The 25,441-nt window shown below is 39.3% G+C and overlaps 1 protein-coding gene across 3 annotated transcripts in view; it reads right to left on the bottom strand.

The window, feature by feature from the left end:
- Positions 1–25,441, bottom strand: part of LOC148853645 (Galactose oxidase/kelch repeat superfamily protein) — a 33,743-nt gene that overhangs the window by 6,662 nt on the left and 1,640 nt on the right. For all 3 annotated transcript variants that reach the window (XR_016113129.1, XR_016113128.1, XM_088985504.1), the window contains exons 7-15: positions 19,404–19,465; positions 19,112–19,154; positions 18,926–19,006; positions 15,601–15,717; positions 14,767–14,872; positions 5,863–5,926; positions 1,551–1,593; positions 912–1,160; positions 662–823 (exon numbers count right to left, since the gene is read on the bottom strand). Coding sequence is in view for 1 of the 3 variants with exons in the window: in XM_088985504.1 (XP_088841630.1) it covers positions 662–823; positions 912–1,160; positions 1,551–1,593; positions 5,863–5,926; positions 14,767–14,872; positions 15,601–15,717; positions 18,926–19,006; positions 19,112–19,154; positions 19,404–19,465 (927 nt within the window). In the remaining 2 variants the exon portion in view is untranslated. The remainder of the gene's footprint in view (positions 1–661; positions 824–911; positions 1,161–1,550; positions 1,594–5,862; positions 5,927–14,766; positions 14,873–15,600; positions 15,718–18,925; positions 19,007–19,111; positions 19,155–19,403; positions 19,466–25,441) is intronic.

Genomic DNA, 25,441 nt, shown 5'->3' with positions numbered 1-25,441 from the left:
ATGAACAGAATTGCCTGGAATGTGATGTCAATTTAGAGCTTTGAAAAAGATGTTACAAATCAACCCATCTTTTAAAACTTTCCATTTTAAATATGCAATTGCCTGGAATAGAATGACTGATTCAATATCCTTTAAAGAGATTTACAAGCTTTTCTTGTCAAGAGTATGCAAAAGTAAATAAAGGAAGAACTAATACCCTTTTTTTCTCAGAAAGAAGTACAATAAAAGCACTATAACTGTCTTGATCTATCTATTTTTCTTTTTATACTTTAACCACAAGCATTGTAACAATCTTAAATACATTTTAACCCATCCTCCAGTGTTTTCTAGGCAAATACCAGAACAGAGAGCTGAAGGAAATTGAAATATAAAAACAACCTGGGAACACTCAAAGATACTAGAAGAGAAAAAGTCCTTTACCTCCTTGGCCCCAAGGTAGATATCCACAAGATCAGTTGATCACCCATTTAACTTAACTACTACATCACTAGAGCTTGATGCAAGGTGAAAGGGTTTCCCAACTGAATGAGGCCATTATCAAGAATCACTCATGCGAACTATTGGAGATATTATGTTCATTCCAGTCCAACAGTCAAACGCAGATTTGCCTCTGAACAATTTTCAAAAGGAAAAATATAAATACAGAAGAACTGTAACAAACCGGTATGATGCACTTCCACTCATCAAGTTTGCTGAGATTAAGAGTGTAAAGATCATCAAGTGTAACTTCTCGATCTCTAACCTCCATCATACCCCCATAAAGGTATAATGTATCTTTTCCAACAACCATGCAAGAATTTATACGACCACAAGGCTTCACCACCTAAAAGATGTGATAGATTAAAAAATCAATAATTGAAGAGCAGGGAAATGAATGGCAATGAGATTATTTGGCATCCACTATAACAAACCTCAGGTGGAATGCTTGTTTGTGGATCAGTATCACATGCCAAAGGCTTTGAATTAGATACACTGGTACAACCACCAACAGTAACCTTCCTTGTTATATGATGAGATATTTCATCAATATCATTTTCCATGTCAACTTCTTCTTCATAAGTATCCAAGTTCACATTGCTTCCAATTGTTTCAGGCTCCTCCATATCAACCTGACTATTCTCATTGAGACCATTACATTGTTGATCTGAATTTTTCTTCACCTATGAATCCAATTCAACAAGAACCAGAGAAGTATGGAATTACTATAAGAGTGCTGGCCCCCTCAATGAATTTCAGATCAGAAAATTATTTGCCTTATACAAAATACAAAAGCCACAGTGACTTCAACACAATGCAAAGTATCTGAATATAGCTAGAGAATGTTCACCTACTCAGCTCTTTCAACCTACCCGGAGCAGATCAAACAAAATATTGAAATAATGCTTAGTGGCAAAGAATTACATCACTTGAACAAAAGCACGTAAAATATTAAAAAAACCAGATAACACTATAAGAAAATAAGTCACCGTGTTTGCAGGTGCTACTAATACAGATATTTATGTCCAACTAGACACTACGTGCTTGCATCTTGAATGTATCCATAGAAGTACCTTAGATTTAGTTGATTTCCCCTTGCGTAGTTCCAGCGGGTACCTAAACCAAAATAGAAATTAAAATTTTAAAATGGAAGTAACAGAATTAAAAATGTAGTCTTTTTTTCTGCAGTTAAAGCATTGGCAGAACAATAACATGTAGAGAAGTTTCATCCTTAATGCCCTTGCTTCTTGTCTTCCCATTTTGGTCATATTTCTTATAAGAAAGTATATGGAAGTAATTATTCACAAATACTTCAATGCATGAGCTATTAAGCCCATGGTGCCTCTTTAACATTTTCTTTAATATGGATGCTTGAGAGACTTGCAAGCATCTCTCTGCAGATAACTTGAAGATACTCACATTTCTTTTTTTTTTTTATGAATGATAATAAATTTATTAATTCAGAAGCTGATTTAAAGTGAATTCATACAACATCCCAGGGAGAGGCACGAGCTGCAGCCCCTTCTTGAATCTTACAAGTAAACTAGGAAAGAAAAAACAGGAATCACAGCTGAGCCCAAAACAATTCTTCCCTATTTACCCCTTGCTTGGCTAACCCATCTGACAAAGTATTTGCTGATCTCCCCACCCACTGTACAGTGACCAACATATTCCTTGTCAACCAACTGAATTTCTTCATTTCATTCCTGTAGCGCCACATAGCCTCTTCAGGATTTTTCAACCAATCCACCACCACTTTGGAATCCCCTTCGATTATTAGGTGTTGTACCCCCAGCTGGTTTGCAAATTGCACCCCTTGTACAACAGCTAATAGCTCTGCCCTGATGGAGTCCCCAATTCCTAAGGGACCTGAGTAGAGCAACAAAATCTCTCCCTTCTCATTTCTCAAAGCACCCCCCATTCCAGATAATCCTGGATTACCCGTGCTACTTCCATCAAAGTTCAACTTCAATGAGCCTTCAGATGGAGGAGACCAGCTTGTAACTGATTTGTCCTTTAGGGGTGAACACCTCACTACTGCTGGCCAATTTCTCCAAAGGTCATTAAAGGAGAATTGGTGAAAGATTTCCAAAGTCTTCAGCCAAGGTATTGCCCTATTCAGCACAAAGTCTTTCAATTCCTGACTGCTCCTTTCCTTTTCTTGAAAAATTCTACCATTCCTTTCTTCCCAAAGAGTCCAAATCAAGGCAGCATGAGCGCATCTCCACATAATTCTCCCTATTTTTGTAGGCCAAAAAAAAGTAGAATGGTTGAAGAGCATGCGAACTTCTGCTAGTAGACTCCAACTACTCTCAAACAACGAAAGTAGTCTAGCCCAAAGGTCTACAGAAAAGGGACAAGATATTAATAGGTGGTAACAATCCTCACCTTGAGCACTATAGAGGATACAGCAATTAGGAGAAATACAGAGGAAAGGCCTTCTCTTTTGTAGGTTATATAGAGTGTTTATTTTCCCATGGAATACTTCCCAACAAAACGCCAATAATCTTTGGGGGAACTAGCCTGCACAAAATTTCGTTTGACGGAAAGGGTTGTTGAGTAGAAAGTTGAGAGATGGAGTTGAAGAAAGAAGCACAAGTGAAGGTTCCATTGGGTCTAGGAGTCCACACCCTCTTATCTGGCTTGGAGGGATCCAAACAAACCTGATTAAGACAACCAAGCAAGACAGAAAAAGATTCAATTTCATCATCCCTTAGTCCTCTACGAAACCCAAAATCCCAAGTAGGATCTAAGGGTGTTCCCAAAGGTGAGACAAATTTTGAGACCACCTCTTTTTTATACAAAGAAACAGAAAATAGCAAAAAAACAGGTCCTTTAAAGGTGTGTCACCTACCCAAATATCCCCCCAAAAACGAACAGCGTTGCCAGAACAAACTCCATACCTAATAAAATTGAGGAATTGAGGAAGGGTGTTGTGAATGGCCTTCCAAGGTGCTACTAGGTTAGCTTGCCTTGATACACTAGCATCCCATCCATTCTTTGACTTCCCATGAATGCTTCTCACCACCTCATGCCACAACTCTCTCTTTCCAATGGCCATCGCCACAACCATTTCCCTAACAGAGCTTTATTTTTTCCAGTCACCCTCCCAAGTCCCAAACCCCCCCTCTTCTTTACTTCTGCACACAATTTCCCAATTAACCAAATGATCCTTTTTTTCTTGTCCCGGCTCCCATAGGAAATTTCTCATCAACTTCTCCAGTTTCCTAGCTTCCCTAACTGGCATCCTAAATACAGACAAAAAATAGGTAAGTAAGTTAGCCAAGGTAGCTCTTATTAAGGTAATTCTCCCTCCTAAAGAGATAATTCCTCTTCCATGAGGCTAATCTCTTCTCAAACTTTTCTATCACTAGGGTCCAAAATCTGCTCTCCCTAGGATTTGCCCCTAAAGGAAGCCCTAAGTATGACATAGGCCAAGCAGAGATGGAACACTCAAGACACTCCGCAATAGCCTTGTCCTCCCCTACCTCCAAATTTATACCCGCCATGCAACTCTTTTCCAAATTTATTTTCAAATTAGAAAAACTTTCAAAACCTTTTATTAGCTCCTTTAGATTTGCTATCTTTTCGCTAAAACCTCTTTCACAAAAGATCATTAGGTCATCTGCAAACTGAAGGTGGGTGGCGGGGACTTGGTGTCTCCCTATTCTCCAACCCCTAATGGCATCTTCATTGTCAGCCTTAGTAAAGATTCTACTAATCACATCAGCTACCAAGGTAAAAAGGAAGGGTGAGAGTGGATCCCCTTGCCTAACACCCCTACAAGATGGAAAAAAATCCCTCACCATACCATTTACCAGAATAGAGTAGTGATAAGTACTGATACACCCAAATATCCAACTATACCACTTGTCCCCAAATCCATAGTTTCGCATCACCTCTAATAAAAACTCTCAGTCCACCAAGTCATAAGCCTTTTCAAGATCCAATTTACAAATGAAACCTCTCTTCCTAGACCTTTTCATTTCCTCCATACACTCATTCGCAATTAAGATTAGATTTGTTATTTGTCGCCCTTGAATGAAAGCCCCCTAGGTTTCACTAATGATAGAAGGGAGAACTGTTTTGATCCTCAACGAAAGCACTTTAGCCAAAATTTTATAGATGCTTGTCACCAAACTAATAGGCCTATAATCTTTTGGGCGGTTGGCATCAGTCTTCTTAGGTATCAAGGCCAAAAAAGTGACATTGATTCTAGGGCTTATTACATGATTGTTTGCAAATTCCTTAAAGACTTCAATTAAATCCTCTTTCAACACCTCCCAACGATCTTGATAAAAAGCCATTGTAAAGCCATCTGGACCTGGAGACTTGGATCATCCATTAGAAAGACAGCTTTCCTAATCCCTTCTTCCTCGAAATCCCTTTCCACCACCTTGCCATTTTGTCCTCAATTCTTGGCCATTCTTGGCCATTCCACCCCTTCCACGACTGCTCTCACTCAAAGATCTTCTATAAATCAATTTGAAGCGGCCCACAAATTTCTTGGCTGTCATCTTGGTCGGTAATCACCTCCTCTCCTACCTCTAGCTTGGTCACAAGATTCTTTCTTCGTCTCCCATTTGCCAAATCATGGAAAAATCTAGTGTTCCCATCGCCTTCCTTAATCCACTTGTGTCTAGATTTTTGTCTCCAATCCAAGTTTTCTATTCGAGAGATTAGGCACAATTTTTGCTCCTCAATTCTACCAAAATGATCTCTATTCCACTCTTTTGTTTTGGCACTCAACTTCAATCATCTTGGACAGAAATTTCTTGCTGGAGTCAGACTCATGGGGGGGGGGGGGGGGGGGGGGGGGGGCTACTTTGTAATAAGGTGCAAGTTCCCAAAGGGGAACAGGTTAAGTAGCTATGATGCCAGACAATAATTTTGCAGATAATATAGAAGTAACATTATTACTGATCAAAAAAATAATAGAAGTGACATTACCTTTCAAATAAAAAGTTATGCTTGAATTGAATACAATCATCTCCATTATTTATCAAAAAAAAAAAAAGATTTCTAATCTAGCACATTTCTCCTTCTGAATTTTTTCATCTTGTACTTCTTTGGCATTAAAAATCCCATGTACAAAAAAGGGACTCTATTTCTTAATAGAGTTCGACTATGATACCAAAAAAGAATCATACCTAAAAAACTGATAACCAATCAACCAATATCATCCAATTGGTAACCAATCATCTGATATTCATTCAAATTCACGATAGGTTTTTGATTGGTTAAAGTTTTTCAGGTATCATACCTTTCCAGTATCATAGAAATTGTCTTCTTTATAATATTCTTCTGATATGTTGCCAATAAAAGATTAACATTCAATACACTTCCAAAATGACTAATGAATAAATAAGAATAGTTGGAACACACCATCGATGACTGTCTAACTGAAAACCATAAAGCTCATTCAAGAATAAACTCATCATCACATCACCTGCATGACAAAATATGAAGACACCATCAGAAAATGAAAAGACAAACTCAGGAGTAAGATATTTGTGTAAAGAGTCAGATTAACTCTGGTCTGAGGCGGTGAGGCCAGAAAAAGACACTAGTAGGTGATAGAAAAGTTGCATAAATGATTTTTTTAAATGAAAAAAGATATAAGGTATTACAAAAACCAAGAATTAAAAGATAGATAAAAGAAACTGACAACAGGGTGCCATGCAGTGAGGAACTGTGTCAACATAATCAAACACTCCAAAACAGCTAACTGCAATACACTATAACCCAAAACAAGATATCAAACAACACAGAATGGAAAGGCACCTTTGCCTCCTTATCCTCCACTCGGTGTTTTAAGAGCACAAGGTGCAAAAAAAGCGAATGGGGCTTTTTGTGCTCAATGTGCAAGGCAAAGCATGCACCCTTTCAAAGCAAGGCACAAAATTTTTAAAATTTTCAAGAAAATGCAATAAATTCAAAAATTTGCAAAAAAAAACAAAAATGATATTAAAAATAATATCAATTAAAAATGCATGCATAAATTTTAAACTAAATGTTTTAAAAAGCCTATTATCTCAAATTAAAATAAATAAACATAACATATAAAACAAATCCATAGTGAAAATGTAAAAGTAAAATTAAACATAACATATAAAACATATTCAATCATTCAACAATTCAAGCACACAAAACTTTCAATCTCTTCATTTCTTTCCTAATCACGTTACTCTAATTCTATGAGCCACTTTGTACTGAACCCCTTGAGGCAAGTCCAAACAATTCCAAGACAGGGTCTTAAATTCTTAATCCATACTTATAAAATTGGTTTTATAAACTTGTTACAGTTCAGTGTCTTTTAAAAAATGTCTTGTATTAGGAAGAATGAATGAACAATATTAGCACAATTGGGGCCCACCACCATGATTAAAAAAGCATAAAAAGTGCAAAACTTAACTATGGTGCATGCCCAGGTTAAGGCACAAGGCACACCAGGTGCACCAAGTGTACACCTTTTTAAAGGGGCTGTATTTGGGCCTAAGCAAGGCGCAGGCCTTGAAATGTTTCTTGCCTGTGCGCCTAGGCACACCTTTCAAATCTGCCTCCGCTACTGTGAATATGTTTCAGAATAGATCAGAGAGGGCACTATTATCACACCAACCATCCAACCAAAATTGAATCCTTTCATACAATTGACATCAAGTTTTTTTAGCAGATTTTTTTACCAAATCCAGAGTCACAACAAATCTTTTATAATGTCAAGGAGACATTGCCTAGTGGTTTTTGTTATCTTGCAGAAAAAATAAGGTATAGAGGTTGCATGATCAGACATGAAGAATAACAACAACAAAATTTCATCCGTTGTCTTATAGGACCATTATTTTGATATTGAAAATGTGAAATGACATTATGCCCCAAGGTCCAGCTATCCAGAGAAATGAGTTAATTGAAAATACACACTTTGCCCAATAAAATCACCAAAAGGTACCAAATGTAGTTTGGCTTTTATTGTTGCAGCAAGGAGCAAGAAACCATGAGCAAGGAAAACATTGCCCAATTATGGTTCCTCAGAGACAAAAGAACTCTAAATCAAGAGTTGTGTAGGGGAATGCCAACACAAACAATAGTCAGAATACGAAGGACTCAAGCATATATAAAGTTAAAGTGGTATTGACCAGTAAAAGTTGGAAAATAAGCAGTAATTTTCAACCATGTACAGATTTAGTTCCATATATTATGTTTTGGATCACTGTATAGTCTTTTTGGATAAATGGTATGCATTAAATTAATATTACTATAAACACCTCTCTGTAGAGCTTTCTGGGATGCTTTGATCTTTTTTTTATGAATGAAAATAATTTATTAAATCAGAATATAAGGCAATACAGTAAACCCATGAAGAGGCACGAGCTGTTACCTCTTCTAACAAAGTATTACATCAATTAAGAACCGGATAAGCAGAAATAAACAGAAATAAAATTACATAGCAGCCCAAAACAAATGATCCCTTGAAACCCCTTGCTTAGCTAGTCCATCCGCTAAGGAATTTGCTGATCTTTCTACTCAAAGAGAGGTGACTGTCATATTTCTTGTGAGCCAATTGACTTTCCTCAATAAATCTCTATATCGCCACATAGCTGAAGCTGGCTTTGTCAACCATCCCACAACAATTTTAGAACCTCCAACTATCAAGTGTTGAACTCCTAACTGTTCAGCAATCTGGATGCCTTGTACAGCCGCTAAGATCTCTGCTCTATTTGAGTCTCCTATTCCCACAGGGCCTGAAAACAAAGCTAGGATGTTGCTCTCTCTATCTCTCAGCACCCCTCCTATCCCTGAAGGGCCTGGGTTTCCTTGGCTACTACCATCAAAATTCAGCTTTGCCCAACCTTCAGGCGGAGACTTCCACACTGCAGCTGCCTTGTCCCTCCTCGTATGACTAGTGGCTACCACCTTCCAGTTACTCCAAATGTCATCAAAGGAAAACGTATGAAAGAAGTCCAAAGTTCTTAGCCAATGAATGGCTCTAGTCAATATACAATCCTCAACAGTTTGTAAGCTTCTTTCCTTTTCTTTGAACACCCTAGCATTCCTTTCTTCCCAATTTGTCCACAAGGCTGCTGCTCTAATACATCTCCACATCGTTTTTCCTTTTTTTGTGGGCCATACAAAACAAGAAGGATCGAACAGCTGACTTAATTCTGAGGACAGATTCCACCTGCATCAAAACAAAGAAAAGATCCAACTCCAAATAGCACTAGAAAAAGAACAAGATAGAAATAAGTGGGAGCAATCCTCACCACTAGCCCTGCAAAGTACACACCAGTTAGGGGACAAGCACATGAAAGGCCTTTTCTTCTGCAAGCAATCCAGAGTATTGATCTTTCTATAAAACACCTCCCAGCAGAATATTATAATTTTAGGAGGAACGGGTCTGAACCAAATTTCCTTAGCAGGGAAACCCAACTGTCCCATGGAAGGGCAAAGGGACTTAAAGGAAGCACAAGTGAAAAAACCTTTTGGATGAGAGGACCAAAGTCTCACATTCGAGCGAAGAGGGTCCAAAAAGACATTGCCAAGAAGAGACAACAATTCTGAAGCACTACTAAGTTCAACATCCCTCAAAACCTCTCCTAAAACCAAAGTCCCAGCTTAAGGAAGAAGGTGAAGTAATAGAAGGAAGAAAATGAGAAACAGGTTTTTCCTTGTAAAGGGAAAGAGAATAGAGAGCCAGGAATTTGTCCTTAAGGGCAACGGTACCTACCCAAGTATTTTCCCAAAATAAAACAAATTCACCAGAATTGACATCATACCTGACCAAGTTGAGAAACTGAGGGAGGACACTCTGAATTGCTTTCCGAGGAGATGCCAACGTAGCTTGATGTGATACACCCGCATCCCAACCATTTTCCCGTCTACCATGTATACTAGCTATCACTTCATGCCACAATTTCTCCCTTTCTCTAGGCCACCACCACAACCACTTCCCAAAGAGAGCTTTATTCCTTTGAGCTAACCTTCCTACTCCTACAAACTATTTCCCGATTGATTAGATGATCTTTCTTTTCCTCCCCAGGCTCCCACAGAAAAGATCTCATTATCCTATCCAACTTCTTAGCTTCCCTAATAGGAAATCCTAAAGATAGAGAGAAAATAAACCGGTAAATTTGCTAGGGTAGCTCTCAATAAAGTCACTCGACCCCCTATGGAAATGTAGTTCCTTTTCCAAGAAGCTAATATTCTCTCAAACTTTTCCAGAATTGGGGTCCAAAATCTACTCTCCTTTAGGTTAGCCCCTAGAGGGAGACCTAGATACTGCAAGGACCAAGAAGAAATGGGACAACCTAAACAATCCGCCACAGACTGCAAAGTCCTCTCATTTAGATTAACCCCTACCACACAACTCTTATCCAAGTTTATCTTCAAATTGGAGACATTCTCAAAGTGTTGTAACAATGCTTTGAGATTTCTCACTTCCCACCTATCACCCCCTTCACAAAAAATTATGATATCATCGGCAAACTGCAGGTGGGTTACCCGGACATTGTTCCTTCCAATCCTCCAGCCTCTAACTTCCTCTTCCCTATCTTCTTTAGAGATTAATCTACTGAAGACATCTGCAACTAGGGTTAAAAGAAAAGGGGAGAGAGGGTCACCTTGTCTAAGGCCTCTACAAGCTGGGAAAAAGTCTTTCACCACCCCATTAACCAAAACGGAGTAATGGCAGGAACTAATACAGCCCTTTACCCAATTGCACCATCTAGCTCCAAACCCACAACACCCTAGGACCTCTAGTAAAAAACTCCAATCCACAAGATCATAAACCTTCTCCAAATCTAGTTTACAAGCGAAACCTTGGGTTCCTGACTTTCTCATGTCCTCCTCGCACTCATTTGCTATTGGGATCTAATCCATTATTTGCCTTCCCTTCACGAAAGCACCTTGTTCTTGACTGATGATGGAGGGTAGTACTACTCGGATTCTCAATGACAACACTTTAGCCAGGATTTTATAGATGCTTGTCACTAGACTGAATGGCCTATAGTCCTTAGGGTTCTTTGCATCCGCCTTCTTTGGGATTAGGGCTAGGAAAGTAGCATTGACTCCAAGGCTCACCGTTTTTTTATCTGCAAATTCCCGAAACACTCCAACAAGGTCTTCTTTGACCACATCCCAACAATCCTGATAGAAAGCCATTGTAAAGCCATTTGGACCAGGTGCTTTGGATCTATCCATTGAAAACACCGCCTATCTGATCTCTTCTTCACTAAAATCCCTTTCTGACCAGTTTGCTTGTTCTTCAGACAATCTAGTCCACTCCAAGTCTTCCAAGGTTGGCCTATTATTCAACGGTTTCCTATAGATTGATTTGAAATGATCCACAAAACATCTGGTTATCTCATCTTGATTTGTGAGTTCCTCCCCATTCACCTCTAACTTGGCCACAAAATTTTTTCTTCTCCTCCCATTAGCCACTACATGGAAAAATGTAGTATTTCCATCGCCTTCCTTAATCCATTTATGTTGCGGCTTTTGCCTCCACGAGATTTCCTCTCCCAAAAGGACCTCTTCCAAGTTCTTCTTTAGATTTCCTCTCAAAACCCGTTCTTGCTCACTCATTATCCTTTGAGCTTCCTTGGAATCAAGTTCCTCAATCTTGTACATCAAGTCATTTTTTTGCTCCTCTATCCTTCCAAAGTGTTCCCTATTCCACTCCTTAATTTTGGATCTCATCCTTTTTAATTTTTTGTGGAATCTTACTCCCTTCCAATTCACTCCTCTTAATTCTTCTCTCCACCATTCCCTAATCAAGTGCAAAAAATCCGGATGAGTTAATCACATATTCTCAAATCTAAAAGGCCGAGGACCAGAAGTTAAGGTTTCAGGACTTAGCTAGATAGGGCAATGATCAGAGGTGACTCTGGGTAAGGCTCTAGCCATCAAGTTCGTCCAATGGTTCTCCCACTCTTCAGTAAAGAGGAATCTATCTAATTTCGAGCAAAGGGGGTTTTCTTGGAAATTTGACCATGTAAAATTGGCTTGTAAGAGGGGTAACTCCTTTAGACCACAGTTATTAATGAAATCATTGAACTTCCTCATGCTGGTTGTAATTGTCCTTTGGGGGTTATTAGATTCGGTACAAAACTTAATTACATTAAAGTCCCCTCCAAGACACCAAGGACTCTCCCACAGACCTCGTATGGCATACAACTCTTCCCACATCTCATTCCTCTCTCTATAGGAGTTTGGCCCATAGACATTGGTTAAGACCCAGGTGAAGCCATCCCCCACATTCCTAACCTTTAAGGACACAGAAAATCTTCTTATTAGCTCCTCCACTGATTCTACAGCATCCTCCCTCCATAAGGTTACTAGACCTCCAAAGGCTCCATAGGACAGCGCCGAAGTCCAACAAATTCCTCTTGATCTCCATACACTTCTGATCCATTTTCTATCCAATTCTGCCAGTTTGGTTTCCTGCATCAAGACTATGTCCGGTTTCTCTCTCCTTAACAAATCTTTAATTGCCCTTCTCTTTCTTTCACTTCCCAGGCCTCTCACATTCCAGCTAATGATCTTCATCAAGCACTTTTTCAAAAAAAAACCCTTCTCGAAGACTCCACCTTACAGCAAAGTTTTTCTTCTTTCCCCTCTCCCACTAAACTCAATATCACCCTCAATATCTGAAATCAATCTCTCCACTTCAGATCTCTTTTTCTTTTTTCTCCTATTGTTACCCTTAGTCGTCCTCATTAAGGCACTAGCTTCATTTATCTCCCCCCCCCCACACTAGATTAGAGCTCCTGTAATAGTCCTTTTCTTGAAAAGTTGTTACTCTCTCCCTTTGATCTAATTTCCCCTCCCTCTCTTTATACTCCTCCAACAACGCGCAGATTCTCTCCCAAATTCTCTCTAGTTCCTCCTTTTGTCCCTCTTCCACTGCCATCTCACCTTCTCTCAGTTTGCACTCAGCTGCCAGTCTCTCTTCTCATCCCCCCACTGGAACTTCCGCTCGGGATGCTGGTGTATCTGTTTCAAGCACAGAAGGCACATTAGTAACCAAAACCGAATGGACAACAGTACCTGTAATGTTTGGGACTGAGGGGACGACTTCCAAGGGAGAGGGATTCTCATAAGGAGATGGGCCTAAAGCTGTTCCCTATGACCGAGCTTGAGTGAGAGAGTTTACACTGTGAATCAAAACCCCGTCTGCTTTAATAGGTGAAAGACTTCCATTTCTGTCCTTCTTCTAGTGTTACGTTGCAGGTTGGAGCATGAGAAGAGTTTCCTATCAACATCATATCCTACTCTTCCTGCACTAATGGATTGACTTCCTTTGCAGGTACAAGCGGCACCTGAACCGTAGCCTTAGGCAACTGATCTTTAACCTTCACGACGTCTTCCTCGAACTTTGGTGCCTCGTCTTCTTCCTTGTTCTCTTGAAAAAGTACCTCTGTTCCCAGACTATCTTCATCAAACACATTTCTTGAGCTGCTTAGGTCGATACTCCCTAAACTTGGTGTGTCGTCTGAATCAATGGCACTGAAATCTTCCTCCTCAGAATGAGAAAACAACTCCAGCCTCTCTAAATCCCTTTGTCTGATACACCGAGGGTTTCTTTTTTCCGGCAACACCGTGTTCGTCTTCTCTGGCGCGACCCATCGTAGTGAGTTCCCAGATACAGGGAGATTCAAAAACTGCTGGTTTCGGCCTGTGAAGCTCAACGAAGATGATGATAGATGGTTCGTCTTCTCCGGCGCGACGTACTTGTGAAGCACGTCTCCGATTTTCCTTCTTCAGCAAAGCTTTTGAATTTCCAAAAGCTTGCTCTCCCTTTTTTGTGTAAGTGTCTAATCCTTGCAGATCTACCAATCCCATTCTGCCACGTAATGCTTCTTCCTCAACCTCCTCATCTTCCTCCTTCGAGCTTCCCTCCACATTCCAGCTTCAATGGAGGAAGCCAACCAGACCTCCATGAAGGCTCCTTCCACTCTCAAGTTTACCTTCCTGGGAATTTCCCCCGGCTTTACTCAATTTAATAATATAGCTGCAGACCTGAGGTCTCCCCAAAAGGCACCGGCCAGTCTTGCTCCGCACAGTACTGCAATGGCTTCTGCAACTTCAACCTTCCAAAGATGGAAAGGTAGCCCAACCACACGCACTGTTACTCCATCCATTATCATGGATTCCTTCGAGTTTGACGAGGGAGACCATCTGAATATATTCACAGATCCCAGTTTATCTTGCAGACATACAGCCTCAAGATTTGGCTTGTTATCCAAAGGATCAAGTACCGCTTTGTGCTCATTAAACGGGGTTAATACATATGTAGTCTTCATCTTCGGCTGTTTTGTCACCAAATCAGCAATCTCCTCCCAGCTTCTCCCTGGTCTGTCAACTTCAACAATCAGTTTGTTCGCCCAATCTCCTTTTTCCTCCGATACCAGTATGGCCACTCTATTTCCATCCTGCACCAAGGTAGGAACCATTCGGTTAGGGGGTTCAGGATTCACTACTGTTTTCGAGTGAACCTTTTTTTCCACCTGATCCAAACCTTTCTCCTTTGCCATTTTCGTTCTTGATAGAAACTCTCTCAAGACTTTGACGATTTCAGTCCACCCTTGGCTCTTTCTTCCTTCTGGTACACAGACCATTTGCTTCCTATTGTTACCAAAATGCTCTGTAAGTGCTATGAAACAACCCTTATGATTTTTCCTGCATTCCACCTCATACCTCCATCCCATCTCTGTTATGAATTCTTTCCAACATCTCTCCTTTCCTTTTGCAGTTGCTGCATCTACGAAGTTTAAGAACCATTCTACCATGTTTAGTCCTACCAACAACACCGTAGCCAGCTTAGCTTCCCTGATTTTCAAGCTAGTCTGCCCTCTAATTTGTAGTTCCTCCAGTAGAAAGTTCTTCGCCTCCACCTTGAGATACTTCCTCCACCGGTTGGCTTCCACAAACTTCTTCTCCTCCATCGGTTCTCCCCCACTTGTCTCACAGATGCATTACTTAGCTAGCTTGCCATTGTTTGTTACCAATAGCCAAAGAGTTAATGTTGGCAGATCCCTTTGATCATTTTTTGATGACAATGAAAACAGTGAGGAGCACAGTTTACAACTAAGATGCTCTAAAAGAACATGAGAGGATTTATTATCAGCATGGCATATGAAGAAAAAAGAAATTAAGATAGTGCCATTATAGAAGGGAACTGTAAAATAACAAGCATAGATATCTACCGAGGCCAATATGGTTGGAATAAAAAATAAAAAGCACATAATAAATCCACATAAAAGGCAACAAAGGATATGGTAAAGGAAAACTAACCTTCAACTTCCATATCTACTACACCTCCAAAAAGCAAGGCTCGCTTTTTATGTACACACATTGAAAATCCAGCATGAGGTCCAGGTGGCATCCCACCTTTCTTTACCTATAGTGGGTTCATAATATAAGAAATCTCCTGAAACTAAGTGTTGTATCTAGAGTTCACAACAGGAAATTTGTGGAAAAATACAACATTTCAAAATTGTCTTTTAGAAACCATTAATTTAAGCTTGTGGAAGATAAGGTAAAACTATGAATATGATACAAGTTTGCACTATGCAAATTGTGGCAATGCATGGTTTGATTAAAAAGATAGGATTAAGCTTGAACTGACTTAACTTGTGTACTGCTATGTAGATAATGCATTATAACTTGCATAAAGATAAGATCCAGTTTCTTTAAAATGTTTACATTTAACATATATTGATAATTTACCTGTATCAGAAAAGGAAAAACAGAAAATTTGCAATATAATTATTTCCATATTTCATTGTAAGTTATCTTTGCCAACATAGTCAAATTTTACATAGAAACAAGTTTCTGATTCATACAGGAAAATTATCATATAAAAACTTGTGCATGTGCATTCATGTTTCAGTTTGAATGTATGTTGTGTAAGAGAGAGAAAGAGAAAGAGAGAGAGAGAGAGAATAGCGCAATAACACAGAACATTTAACACTCAAAAACCTTTATACTCAAGGAAAATTAAACATACAGGAGCAAGTATTAAAACAGAAAGGATGCTCGTTCGCCTTTTTTAGTACATGGGCCATTGTGTAATGGGATGAGATGGAAAAAAGAGAAAGTAAAAGAAAGGGGAAAAAAGATAAGAACCTTGTTCCACTCCCATGTCCTTGGATCAAGGGACCACATATCTGAATGAACATTTCCTTTCTCAGAGCTGCTCTTATCAGATGCAATTTCTTTGGAATAGCCACCATATAGAAATAGCTGCAACACCAGAAAACATCCTGTAAAGATGTATCATGTATTATTGAGTTTGTGCGAGGAGAAACAGCAAGTCAGCAACTACTAATACATACAAGGGAAACACAGCAATATATGATGGGGAGAGAGAGAGAGAGAGAGAGAGAGAGAGAATGCTAGCAATTCCCAACCATATTGAGATAAAACACCATCAGCTCTCCAACTAATCAGATTAGACAGTTGAAGCTAGCAATTCCAAACCAAACAGTTTCAGATTTTTTGCTGGCCCCACTAGAAATAGTGTCAATGGAATGGATAGATGTACAAAATGTGGCAATCCAAAATTATTGGACACTTCATTGGTGCATTGCAGGTGGTCATCTCCTCTTGAAGAATGACCAGTACTCAGTTTTAAAGGGCCAAAGATATTGATATTATTGGTGGCATGGAGATTAATAAGAGAACAGAGGGCAAGATATTTCACTAGACGGTAGTTGAGTTGGAAGGCTTCTTGTGACCTACTTTTCCTTATAGATTACAATATGTGAATTTTATTAATATGGTTAAAAGAATGGTTTGTGTACAAAAATGTCAAAGCATCCCCTTGATAGTCTGGTATCGACTCTCTCCTAGGGTTGGTAGTTTTTGTTGGGAAGCCTATCTGGAAAGAATCAACACTGGTGATCTACTCCAAAAGAAGAGACCCAATACTTGTTTGTCACCTCAGTGGTGTGCTCTTTGTAAAGCGGATGGGGAGACTGGTTTTCACCTACTGGTGTCTTGCCATTTTGCGAGGTCGATTTGGGAATGGACTTTCTCCCTATTTGGATGTAGCTGGAATCCCCCATTAGACTTGCAGGGCCTTTTTTCCCCTTCTTTTTTCAAGTGGCGGATAAAAAGGGGAAGGACAATGTGGAGAGGACTAAGGGCTGCAGTATGTTGGACACTTTGGGAAGAAAGAAACTCTAGGATATTCTCAGAAGCTCAGAGAGGAGCAGCAGATTTGAGGGCTATCCTAATTATTAGGGCGATACAATGGCTGAAATCTTTGGAGCTTTTCACAGATTACACTGTGGATGACATGTTGAGGAAGTGGGGTGAAATTGCAATTTGCACACAAACCAAGTCAGTAATGAGTGTGGCTTGGACCCCTCCACCTGGTGGATTCGTGAAACTAAACTTTGATAGGTGTAGTAGGGGAAATCCGGGACAATCGGGGATTGGGGGTGTTTTTAGGGATGAAAATGGGGTCATTTCTGCCATGCTCTCTGGCCCAATTGGAGAGGGTGACTCCCTTAGAGTTGAGATAATTGCAGTTATGGAAGGAGTCCAGAAAGCTAAGGAGTTGAACATCAGGAAACTCATAATTGAAGGGGATTCAGAGGTGGTAATAGGGTGGTTGATTAAAGATCACAATGGCTTATAGAAGTACAATAATGAGAGGAAGAAATTCAAGTGGTTGGTGTAGGAGATGGAAGTTAAGACACGTTGGGTTAAAAGATCGGCTAATTCCCTAGCTGACGGTTCAGCTAAACAAGGGGCAGAAAGGGATTCACTGTTTTGGGCTAAGCTGTAACTATAGTGTTTTTTCTTTCTTTTTTTCCTTTTCTTGAGGTTCTTTGATGCTCTTGGAAGATAAGTGTGTTTGTCTTCCTCTTGTAAATCTTCTATTGATGATTTAATAAAAGTGTTATTGATCAAAAAAAAAGATAGTCTAGTATCGACCACCAAGCCCACTCTCTAGAAATTACAATTATGCCCCAACAGTCCCCATAATAGCTTATCCCTATTAACCCTTCTTTTAATAGTGCATCTGCCAAGGTGTTTATTGATCTATATAGCTATGAGAAGTTGATTCCAACTTCTCTCCCCAAAGATGTATCCCCATCATGTTCCTAAATTGTAAGAAGGGCAGCCCAGTGCACAAGGCTCCCACCAATGCAGAGTATGGGGAGAGACAGGCGTACGCAGCCTTACCCCTACACATACAGAGAGGCTCTTTCCAAGATTCTAAAATGTGAAAGCCCACTACAACTCTAGAATCTCCTTCAACAATCAAAAAATTAATCTGTAGAGATTTTACCAGTCTCAGTCCTTGCTCCACTGCAAACAATTCAGCCCTTGTGTTATTTCAATATCTCATAAGCCATGTAGCCATAATAGATCTATGGAAATTTCTAAAGACCCCTCTAGTACCTAAAGCACCTGGAACTGCAAGGAGATTGTGGAGTTGTTTATTGACTGTATTAATAGTAAGGAGGAAACCTTGTTAGACATGGCAGGCACTTTATTACAAATGCTAAAGCTTTCCCATCCAGAGTGAAGATCTCATACACATGGATCAGAAGACTGGCAAATGAATTTGCTAAGAGTTAGACAGGACTGCAGATGAGAGGAGAAATCTGTATTTATGGAGCATCTATTCCTTAGAAAATGAGTATGGATCTGTTATATGTATAATGTCTGATTTGTCAGGATAATCTTAACTTAGACTGGGTTTTGGACCTCATGTTTTTGTACTTGTTTATATACCATCATTCTCTTTCCTTGTGAATAATGAAGAATTTAGTTGTTGATCAGGAAAAAAATTGGAAGACCAAAATCACCCAATAATAGAAATCCTCTCCGCCTTGCTTTCTAATTCCCCACAAAAAAGTGTGGAACAATGACAAATAAGGCTGCAAATTTTGGGTAAAAAAAATAAGCACAATGCCATTTGACTAGCTTAAAATAAAAATATCCCAAGCTTATTATAACATGTTGCAATGCAAACTTCATAATCCAAGTATTGCTACTATGATAAAGTTAGGGTTTGTTCGTTTGCTCTAAAGTCTGACATCTGAAAGTGCAATAATTATATTAAGAGGTATATCAGTATTGGTGAACTTTTCTTTCCTCTATACTCTAAATGCAGAGAATGTTGTTTTGAACTCTGAATTCTGAAAATTATCAAATATCCATTTTGACCCATATATGAGAGTTTTTGTCTGTCTTTTTGGGGGTATCATTGGAAAACAAAAAGTTGTATGGTTACCCTTTAAGAGATAAGAGGAAACGGACAACCATTTTTCTCTTAAAGTTAAAAGATTTCTCTTAAGAGACAAGAGTTAAGAGGAAACGAACAAGCCCTTAGTGCCCCCAGTGCTAATACCAAGATCTTGTGAAGTGATCAAGACCAAAGTCAATATTGTTACTATAATAGCCATAATAAATTACTTTAAGATTAACTTACCTCATCTTGGAAAACAAAAAACTGGAAACCACTCCTAGCACTTGGCCACATGCATCCTGGCCGGGGTTTTATTTCTTGCCACTGGAATGTACACCATTGATTAGTGTTGGTAATAACACCAAAAGTTAGACTTGATCAGGGAAGCAAATGATGTAACCTACATCCATGATAACCAAGGGTATTCACCTTGAACTGATCCAAATCAAATACATGCAAATCATTAAAATATCTGCATAAATAGAGGAATAGAGCTTCATTAATTTTTAAATGAAAAGGAGAAACCCATAATTCAAGTTTTTTTTATTGAATGAATAATAAAACTGTGAAAAAGAAATGAAATTGAGCTTATTTAGCATACACTTATAAAATGACTGCTTCAGCAATCAATTTTAGCTGTCTGAAGACAGTAACATAAAACAAAAATTGTATAAATTAGATCTTTATTGAACTTGATGTTTGAAAAGAACCAAATAACAACCTCACTTCTCTAAGTGTGTCATAGAAGCCCCCAAAAATAACAATTTTATGCTTGTATAATACCTGTAACATGTAAAAAATAAAATAAAACATAAGAACAGTCAACTAGGAGACATTATTGCTAACAAGAATGTGGCAAACATCTTAAACTTAAACTATTGCAATGGTCAAAAACAAATTGAAAGATAGATGTGATAGAAAAAATCAATCTCCAATACCAATGATTTTATGATTCAAAGTAGCTAAGAACTAGAACCTTGAGGTCACAATCAAATATTTATAACCAAAACTCAAGAAAGGTCAAAAAGATTAATAATAAAATCAAAAAAATCAAGTGACAGCATAACATCTAGATGGATTTTAACCAGGTATATGAAACCAATGCACCAATGCTACTTTTGTTGCACTAATTCAGAAGATGAAGGAGGCCAAGGAAGTTGGAGACTCCTAAATTTATCAGTTAAGGAGCCTATACAAGATCATTAAAAAGATATCAGCTCTAAGGCTAAACAAAGTTATGAAAGGTCGTGTACTCCTTACTAGAGGCCTTTATAAAAAGGTGTCAAATCCTGGACAGTCTTCTGGTGGCTAGCGAATACATTAACTCTAGTAGGAGATCAAAGCATCCTGGACAGTCTGCCAGTGTGAGCTTGTCTTACACCGACAGTCCCAAGCCCAGAGAAGGAGTTTTGTGTCAGGTTGGCAGCGAGCATTAAAACTTTTGCCAGACTTTTATGGTTATGGATCCCCTACCTAGGTAACACCCAAATTTAATGGTTGCAACTGGGGTGTGAGAATCTAACCATAGCCCAACCAACACCAACCCGCCCTTTCTTCTTTCTATATATATATCAAACCAAATCTATTCTGCTCCACTGTAAATTGCAGAGCCAAGTACTCTCTCTTCATTTTTTAAGCATCACTTCTTCCTATTGAGAAACATGATTTGGCATTCTAAAGAACCAGTCAAAATAGATACCTAAAACAAATATGAAGCATGAGAACTGTTAAAAGCTGTTAATTCTCTAAGTATAGTACCGCAGGGGTACTATTGTAAATTTCTTCTTCTATTTTTATATCCTGTCGCCCTAGTATATATACAAAAAGCTGGCGCCACCAGCAGAACTTTTGGCTCTCGGATCTCTCTTCTCTCTTCTTCTCTCCTGCATAACATGATATCAGAGCGGGACTATCAAATCTGAAAGGAGAGATCGGGTGAACAGTTCCCTTCGCACCAGATTTCCAGATCTGCCGCCCTCATCTACTGTTTGGCTGATTGAAGATCAAGGCTTTCTCATGCACTGAAGTAACCTCTCTCCTTCTCTTTTTTTTTCTGGTCGTGTGCCAGGGCAGAACCTGTACTAGGTCTGCTGGTTGGATGTGAGGTGATCAGCACCTCTTTCTTTCCCTTTTTGTGGGGTCAACTGACCCCTGTATAAACTGTAGGTCGTAAAGACCTTTTGTGTGCTGCCATTGCAGCTTTTATGGTGCACTGAAGGTCAGAGAGTGACATGTACTTGCTATAACAGCATTTCTGTTGATGCATAGGTCAAGGGATGACCTGTATGCACTGTGACAGCACCTGCGTTTGATTCTGTAGGTCAAGGGATGACCTGTTAGTGCTGTAACAGCACCTATGTTTTACAGAAAAGGGTTGTGTTTCCGAAGAAAAAAGGGGGTTCCTTTCTCCCTTGGTGCTAGACCTTTTTCTTTAAGGTTTAGTGCCGACTTTAAGAGTTTCTTGAATCTGTAATCATAAGCGGTGAAGGTTCTGCTACATCCAGTGTTTCCTCAATGCAGAATGGAATGAGTGGGGGTGTGGACCTATCTTTTCCCATGGCTGTTATTCCTCTTGATGGCTTAAATTATTTAGAGTGGTCAAGAGGAATCAAGGTGTACATCACTGCAAGGGGAAAGATAGGTTATATAAATGGGAGAATCAAAGAACCCAATTCTGTGAGTGCTGAATATGACAGATGGAACCAAGAAAACAGCATGGTCATGTCCCGGCTTTTAGTGTCTATGCAACCTCAAATAAGAAGGAATTTTATGTGGGCTGAAACGGCAAATGAGATTTGGGAACAAACAAAATCAACCTATTCCGAACTGTGTCACTATGAAAAAATTTACCAGTTACAGGCAGAATCGTCCACTTGTAAACCGGGGGAGAGGTTTCTGTCTGTGTACTATTCAGACTTGACCTCTGTCTGGAAGGAGTTAAATCATTATCAAAGTGTGGACTAGATGTGTGATGAAGATGCAAAATTGTACAAAAAACTTGTTTCCCAGAAAAGAGTGTTTGCTCTAGTACATGGCTTGAGTCCTGCATATGAATCTATCAGAGTCCAGATCCTAGGTAGCAAGAATCTTCCATCCGTCCAGGAAGTTTATGCTCTAGTACAATCAGAAGAAAGTAGAAGAAATTTGATGAACAATTTTGGAGGGGATGCAGTCTTGTTGGCAGCAAAAGGGAGTGTTACTACAAGTGGGGGAAATACCTTTAAGAAGGGGGATTTTCAGAAAAAGGTGGATGACAAAGACAAACTGTGGTGTACTCAATGCCAGAAACCCTGACACACCCAAAATACATATTGAGATCTTCATGGGAAGCCGAAATGGGCTCAAGATTTGAGTAAGAAGCAAGGTTCATATCTAAATAAAAAGTCAGGACAGCAAGGTACAAGAAAGCGCACTAATGGCTACTCAGGAGAATCAGCCCCCCATTACTACTGTGACTCAGACACACGCCTCTGGATCTGACCCAAGGGAGGATATTATTGATTCCTTCCATGACCATTTAGAGCTCTATATGGATTCTCATCTCTCAACTTCATTTGTGTCTACATCAGGTAACTCTACCACAGCTTTCCATGTAGCATATCATAACCCTGACACTCCTTGGATCATTGATTCTGGAGCGTCTAAACACATGACTAGTAAGTCTTCTTACCTTCAAACCTATCACCTCCTTTCTAGAAGAGACAAGGTGAGACTAGCTGATGTATCATACTCTACCATAGCTGGTCAAGTAACCATTTCTCTCCCCTTTGGCCTTACCCTGTCTAATGTTTTACATGTCCCGAAATTTCCCATTAATTTGTTCTCTGTTAGTAGTATTACTAATTCCTTAAACTGCTCAGTGACATTTTTCCCTTCTTGCTATGTGATCCAGGATCTTGCTTCGAGGAAGACGATTGATAGAGGATGTATGGTGGATGGGCTTTACATGCTGGAGAATAAAACTGGTCTTCAAGTCACAAAGTCTAAGAGTCAGGTCTATTTATGGCATAGTCGTCATGGTCATTTATCTTTTCAGTCTTTAAAAATTGTGTTTCTAGAGTTGTTTAAGTCAATATCAATGTCAGAATTAACTTGACAAACATGTCAATTGAGTAACCAGTGTAGAACTCATTTCTCTTCAAAGAATAATAAATCTGAATTTCCTTTCCACATTGATCATTCTGATGTTTGGGGCCCTGTTACTTTATCATCTGGGAGTGGCTACAAGTATTTTATTATCATTATCGATGATTACTCCAGATATACATGGGTATATCCCATGCGAGCAAGGGATGAAGTACCAAAAATTATCCAAGATTTTCAGCGGATGATCTTCACCCAATTTCAAACTAAAATCAAAATTTTTCAATCAGATAATGCCAAAGAATATTTTCATAGTGATCTTACGGAGTTTTTTGCTTCACGTGGTTCACTTCACCGTAGCTCTTGTGCACGAACACCACAACAAATGGTGTTGCTGAAAGAAAGAACCGACACCTTCTTGAAGTGGCCCAGGGGTTACTAATTCATATGAATGTCCCGAAACGTTTTTGGCTTGAGGTTGTCCTTTGTGCTACCTATCTCATCAACCATGTGCCCTCTCGTTGGTTAGAGTGCAAGGCCCCACATCAGCTTCTTTTTCCTAAGGCTCCCATTTTTTCTATTCCTCCTCGTGTGTTTGGTTGTCGTTGTTTTGTTCAAAATTTGTCACCCACTCGTGGAAAATTAGATCCTCGTGTTATTCCTTGAATCTTCTTAAGATACTCTTTCACTCAGAATTGTGGGGCACCTAGAAGTTGTACCACCAATGCCATCAGACTCTCCAAGGTCGGATCATACCCATTCAGGTACCTTGGTTCCTGTTGATGTTTCTGACCCTATTGCTATTGATACTCCTATTGCTAATGACCTTAACCTTCCTATCGCTCACCAGAAAGGTGTTAGATCTTGCACCATTAAACACCCCATTTCAGACTTTGTTTCCTATGAAAACATTTCACCCTCCTTTCAGGCCTTTCTCTCTTCAATTGACAGTGTTCCTATCCCTAAGAATGTGGCAGAAGCTCTTTCAGTACCTGAATGGACAAATGCTATGAAGGAAGAAATTAATGTGTTACATAAAAATGGCACATGGGAACTAGTAGATCTTCCTAAGGGGAATGATCCAATTGGATGTGAATGGGTTTTCATAGTTAAACACAGGGTTGATGGCGATATGGAGCGGTATAAAGCTCGTTTAGTGGCAAAGGGGTTTACACAAGTATATGGAGTAAATTATGCAGAAACTTTTACACCTATTGCTAAGATGAACTCCATTAGAGTCATTTTCACCCTATCTATTAATCTTGACTGGGATCTTCATCAGCTTGACATCAAGAATGCCTTTTTCTGAATGGTGACCTTGAAGAGGAAGTATATATGGTACAACCCCCTGGTTTTCAAGCTCAAGGTAATGAACCGAAAGTGTGCAGGTTAAAAAAATCATTATATGGGCTAAAGCAATCACCAAGAGCCTAGTTCAGCAAGTTCCGTGTAACAGTACAGCAAAGAGGATACAAGCAGTTTCAATCTGATCACACATTGTTTGTGAAAAGAGGGGAAGGGAAAATTGTAACACTGATAGTATACGTTGATGACATAGTTATCAAAGGTGATTGGAAGGATGAAATTCAAAAGTTGAAGAATTTTCTTACTACCCAATTTGAAGTGAATGATCTAGGTCCTCTAAGGTACTTCATTGGGATTGAAGTGGCCCACTCACAAAAAGGCATCTTCATTTCCCAAAAAAAGTATGTCCTAGATCTACTCCAGGATACAGGAAAATTGGGAGTGAAGCCAATTGATTCCCCTATTGATCCTAACCACAAACTAGGTGACTGTCAAGGTGAACCCATCAAGGATGTGAAACAGTTTCAAAGACTTGTAGGAAGATTGTTACATTTTTCTATGACTCGACCAGACATAGCTTATGCAGTGGGTGTTCTTGGCCAGTTCATGCATGCCCCTAAGACTACCCATCTTGAAGCAGCAGAAAGAGTTCTCAGATATCTTAAGAAGTTTCCAAGTGCAGGCTTGTTTCAAAAGCATGGACATTTGAAAGTTGAAGTATATACTGATGTAGATTGGGCAGGACCCCTGAATGACAGAAAGTCAACTAGTGGCTATTGCACCTTTATAGGAGGTAATCTAGTTAACTAGAGAAGCAAAAAGCAAAATGTTGTAGTTAGGTCTAGTGCTAAAGATGAATATCAGGCAATGTCTCATAGAGTGGCTGAAATTATGTGGCTAAGAAATTTGTTGAGTGAGTTGGGTTTTCCAATTGACGGACCTATGACCCTATTCTGTGATAACAAAGCAGCCATAAACATTGCTGTAAATCCAATGCTGCATGATAGAACTAAACACATCGAAGTCGACAAACACTTTATCAGAAAAAAGGTCGTCACAGGGGAAGTGTGTACTCTTTATGTTAGCTCTGAAGATCAACTTGCAGACATCTTTACAAAAAGGTTACACCACTCACGGCATCATGATTTATGTGACAAGTTGGGCATGATTGACATCTATGTCCCAACTTGAGGGGGAGTGTTAAAAGCTGTTAATTCTCTAAGTATAGTACCGTAGGGGTACTATTGTAAATTTCTTCTTTTATTTTTTATATCCTGTCGCCCTAGTATATATACAAAAAGCTGGCGTCGCCAACAGAAATTTTGGCTCTCAGATCTCTCTTCTCTCTTCCTCTCTTCTTCTCTCCTGCAT

This window comes from Nelumbo lutea, chromosome 4, assembly GCF_056320005.1.
Source record: "Nelumbo lutea isolate HS-2025 chromosome 4, American lotus-T2T, whole genome shotgun sequence".
NCBI lineage: Eukaryota > Viridiplantae > Streptophyta > Magnoliopsida > Proteales > Nelumbonaceae > Nelumbo > Nelumbo lutea.
Note: the sequence above shows the minus strand (reverse complement) of the source record. Positions and strands in the feature narration are given on the sequence as shown.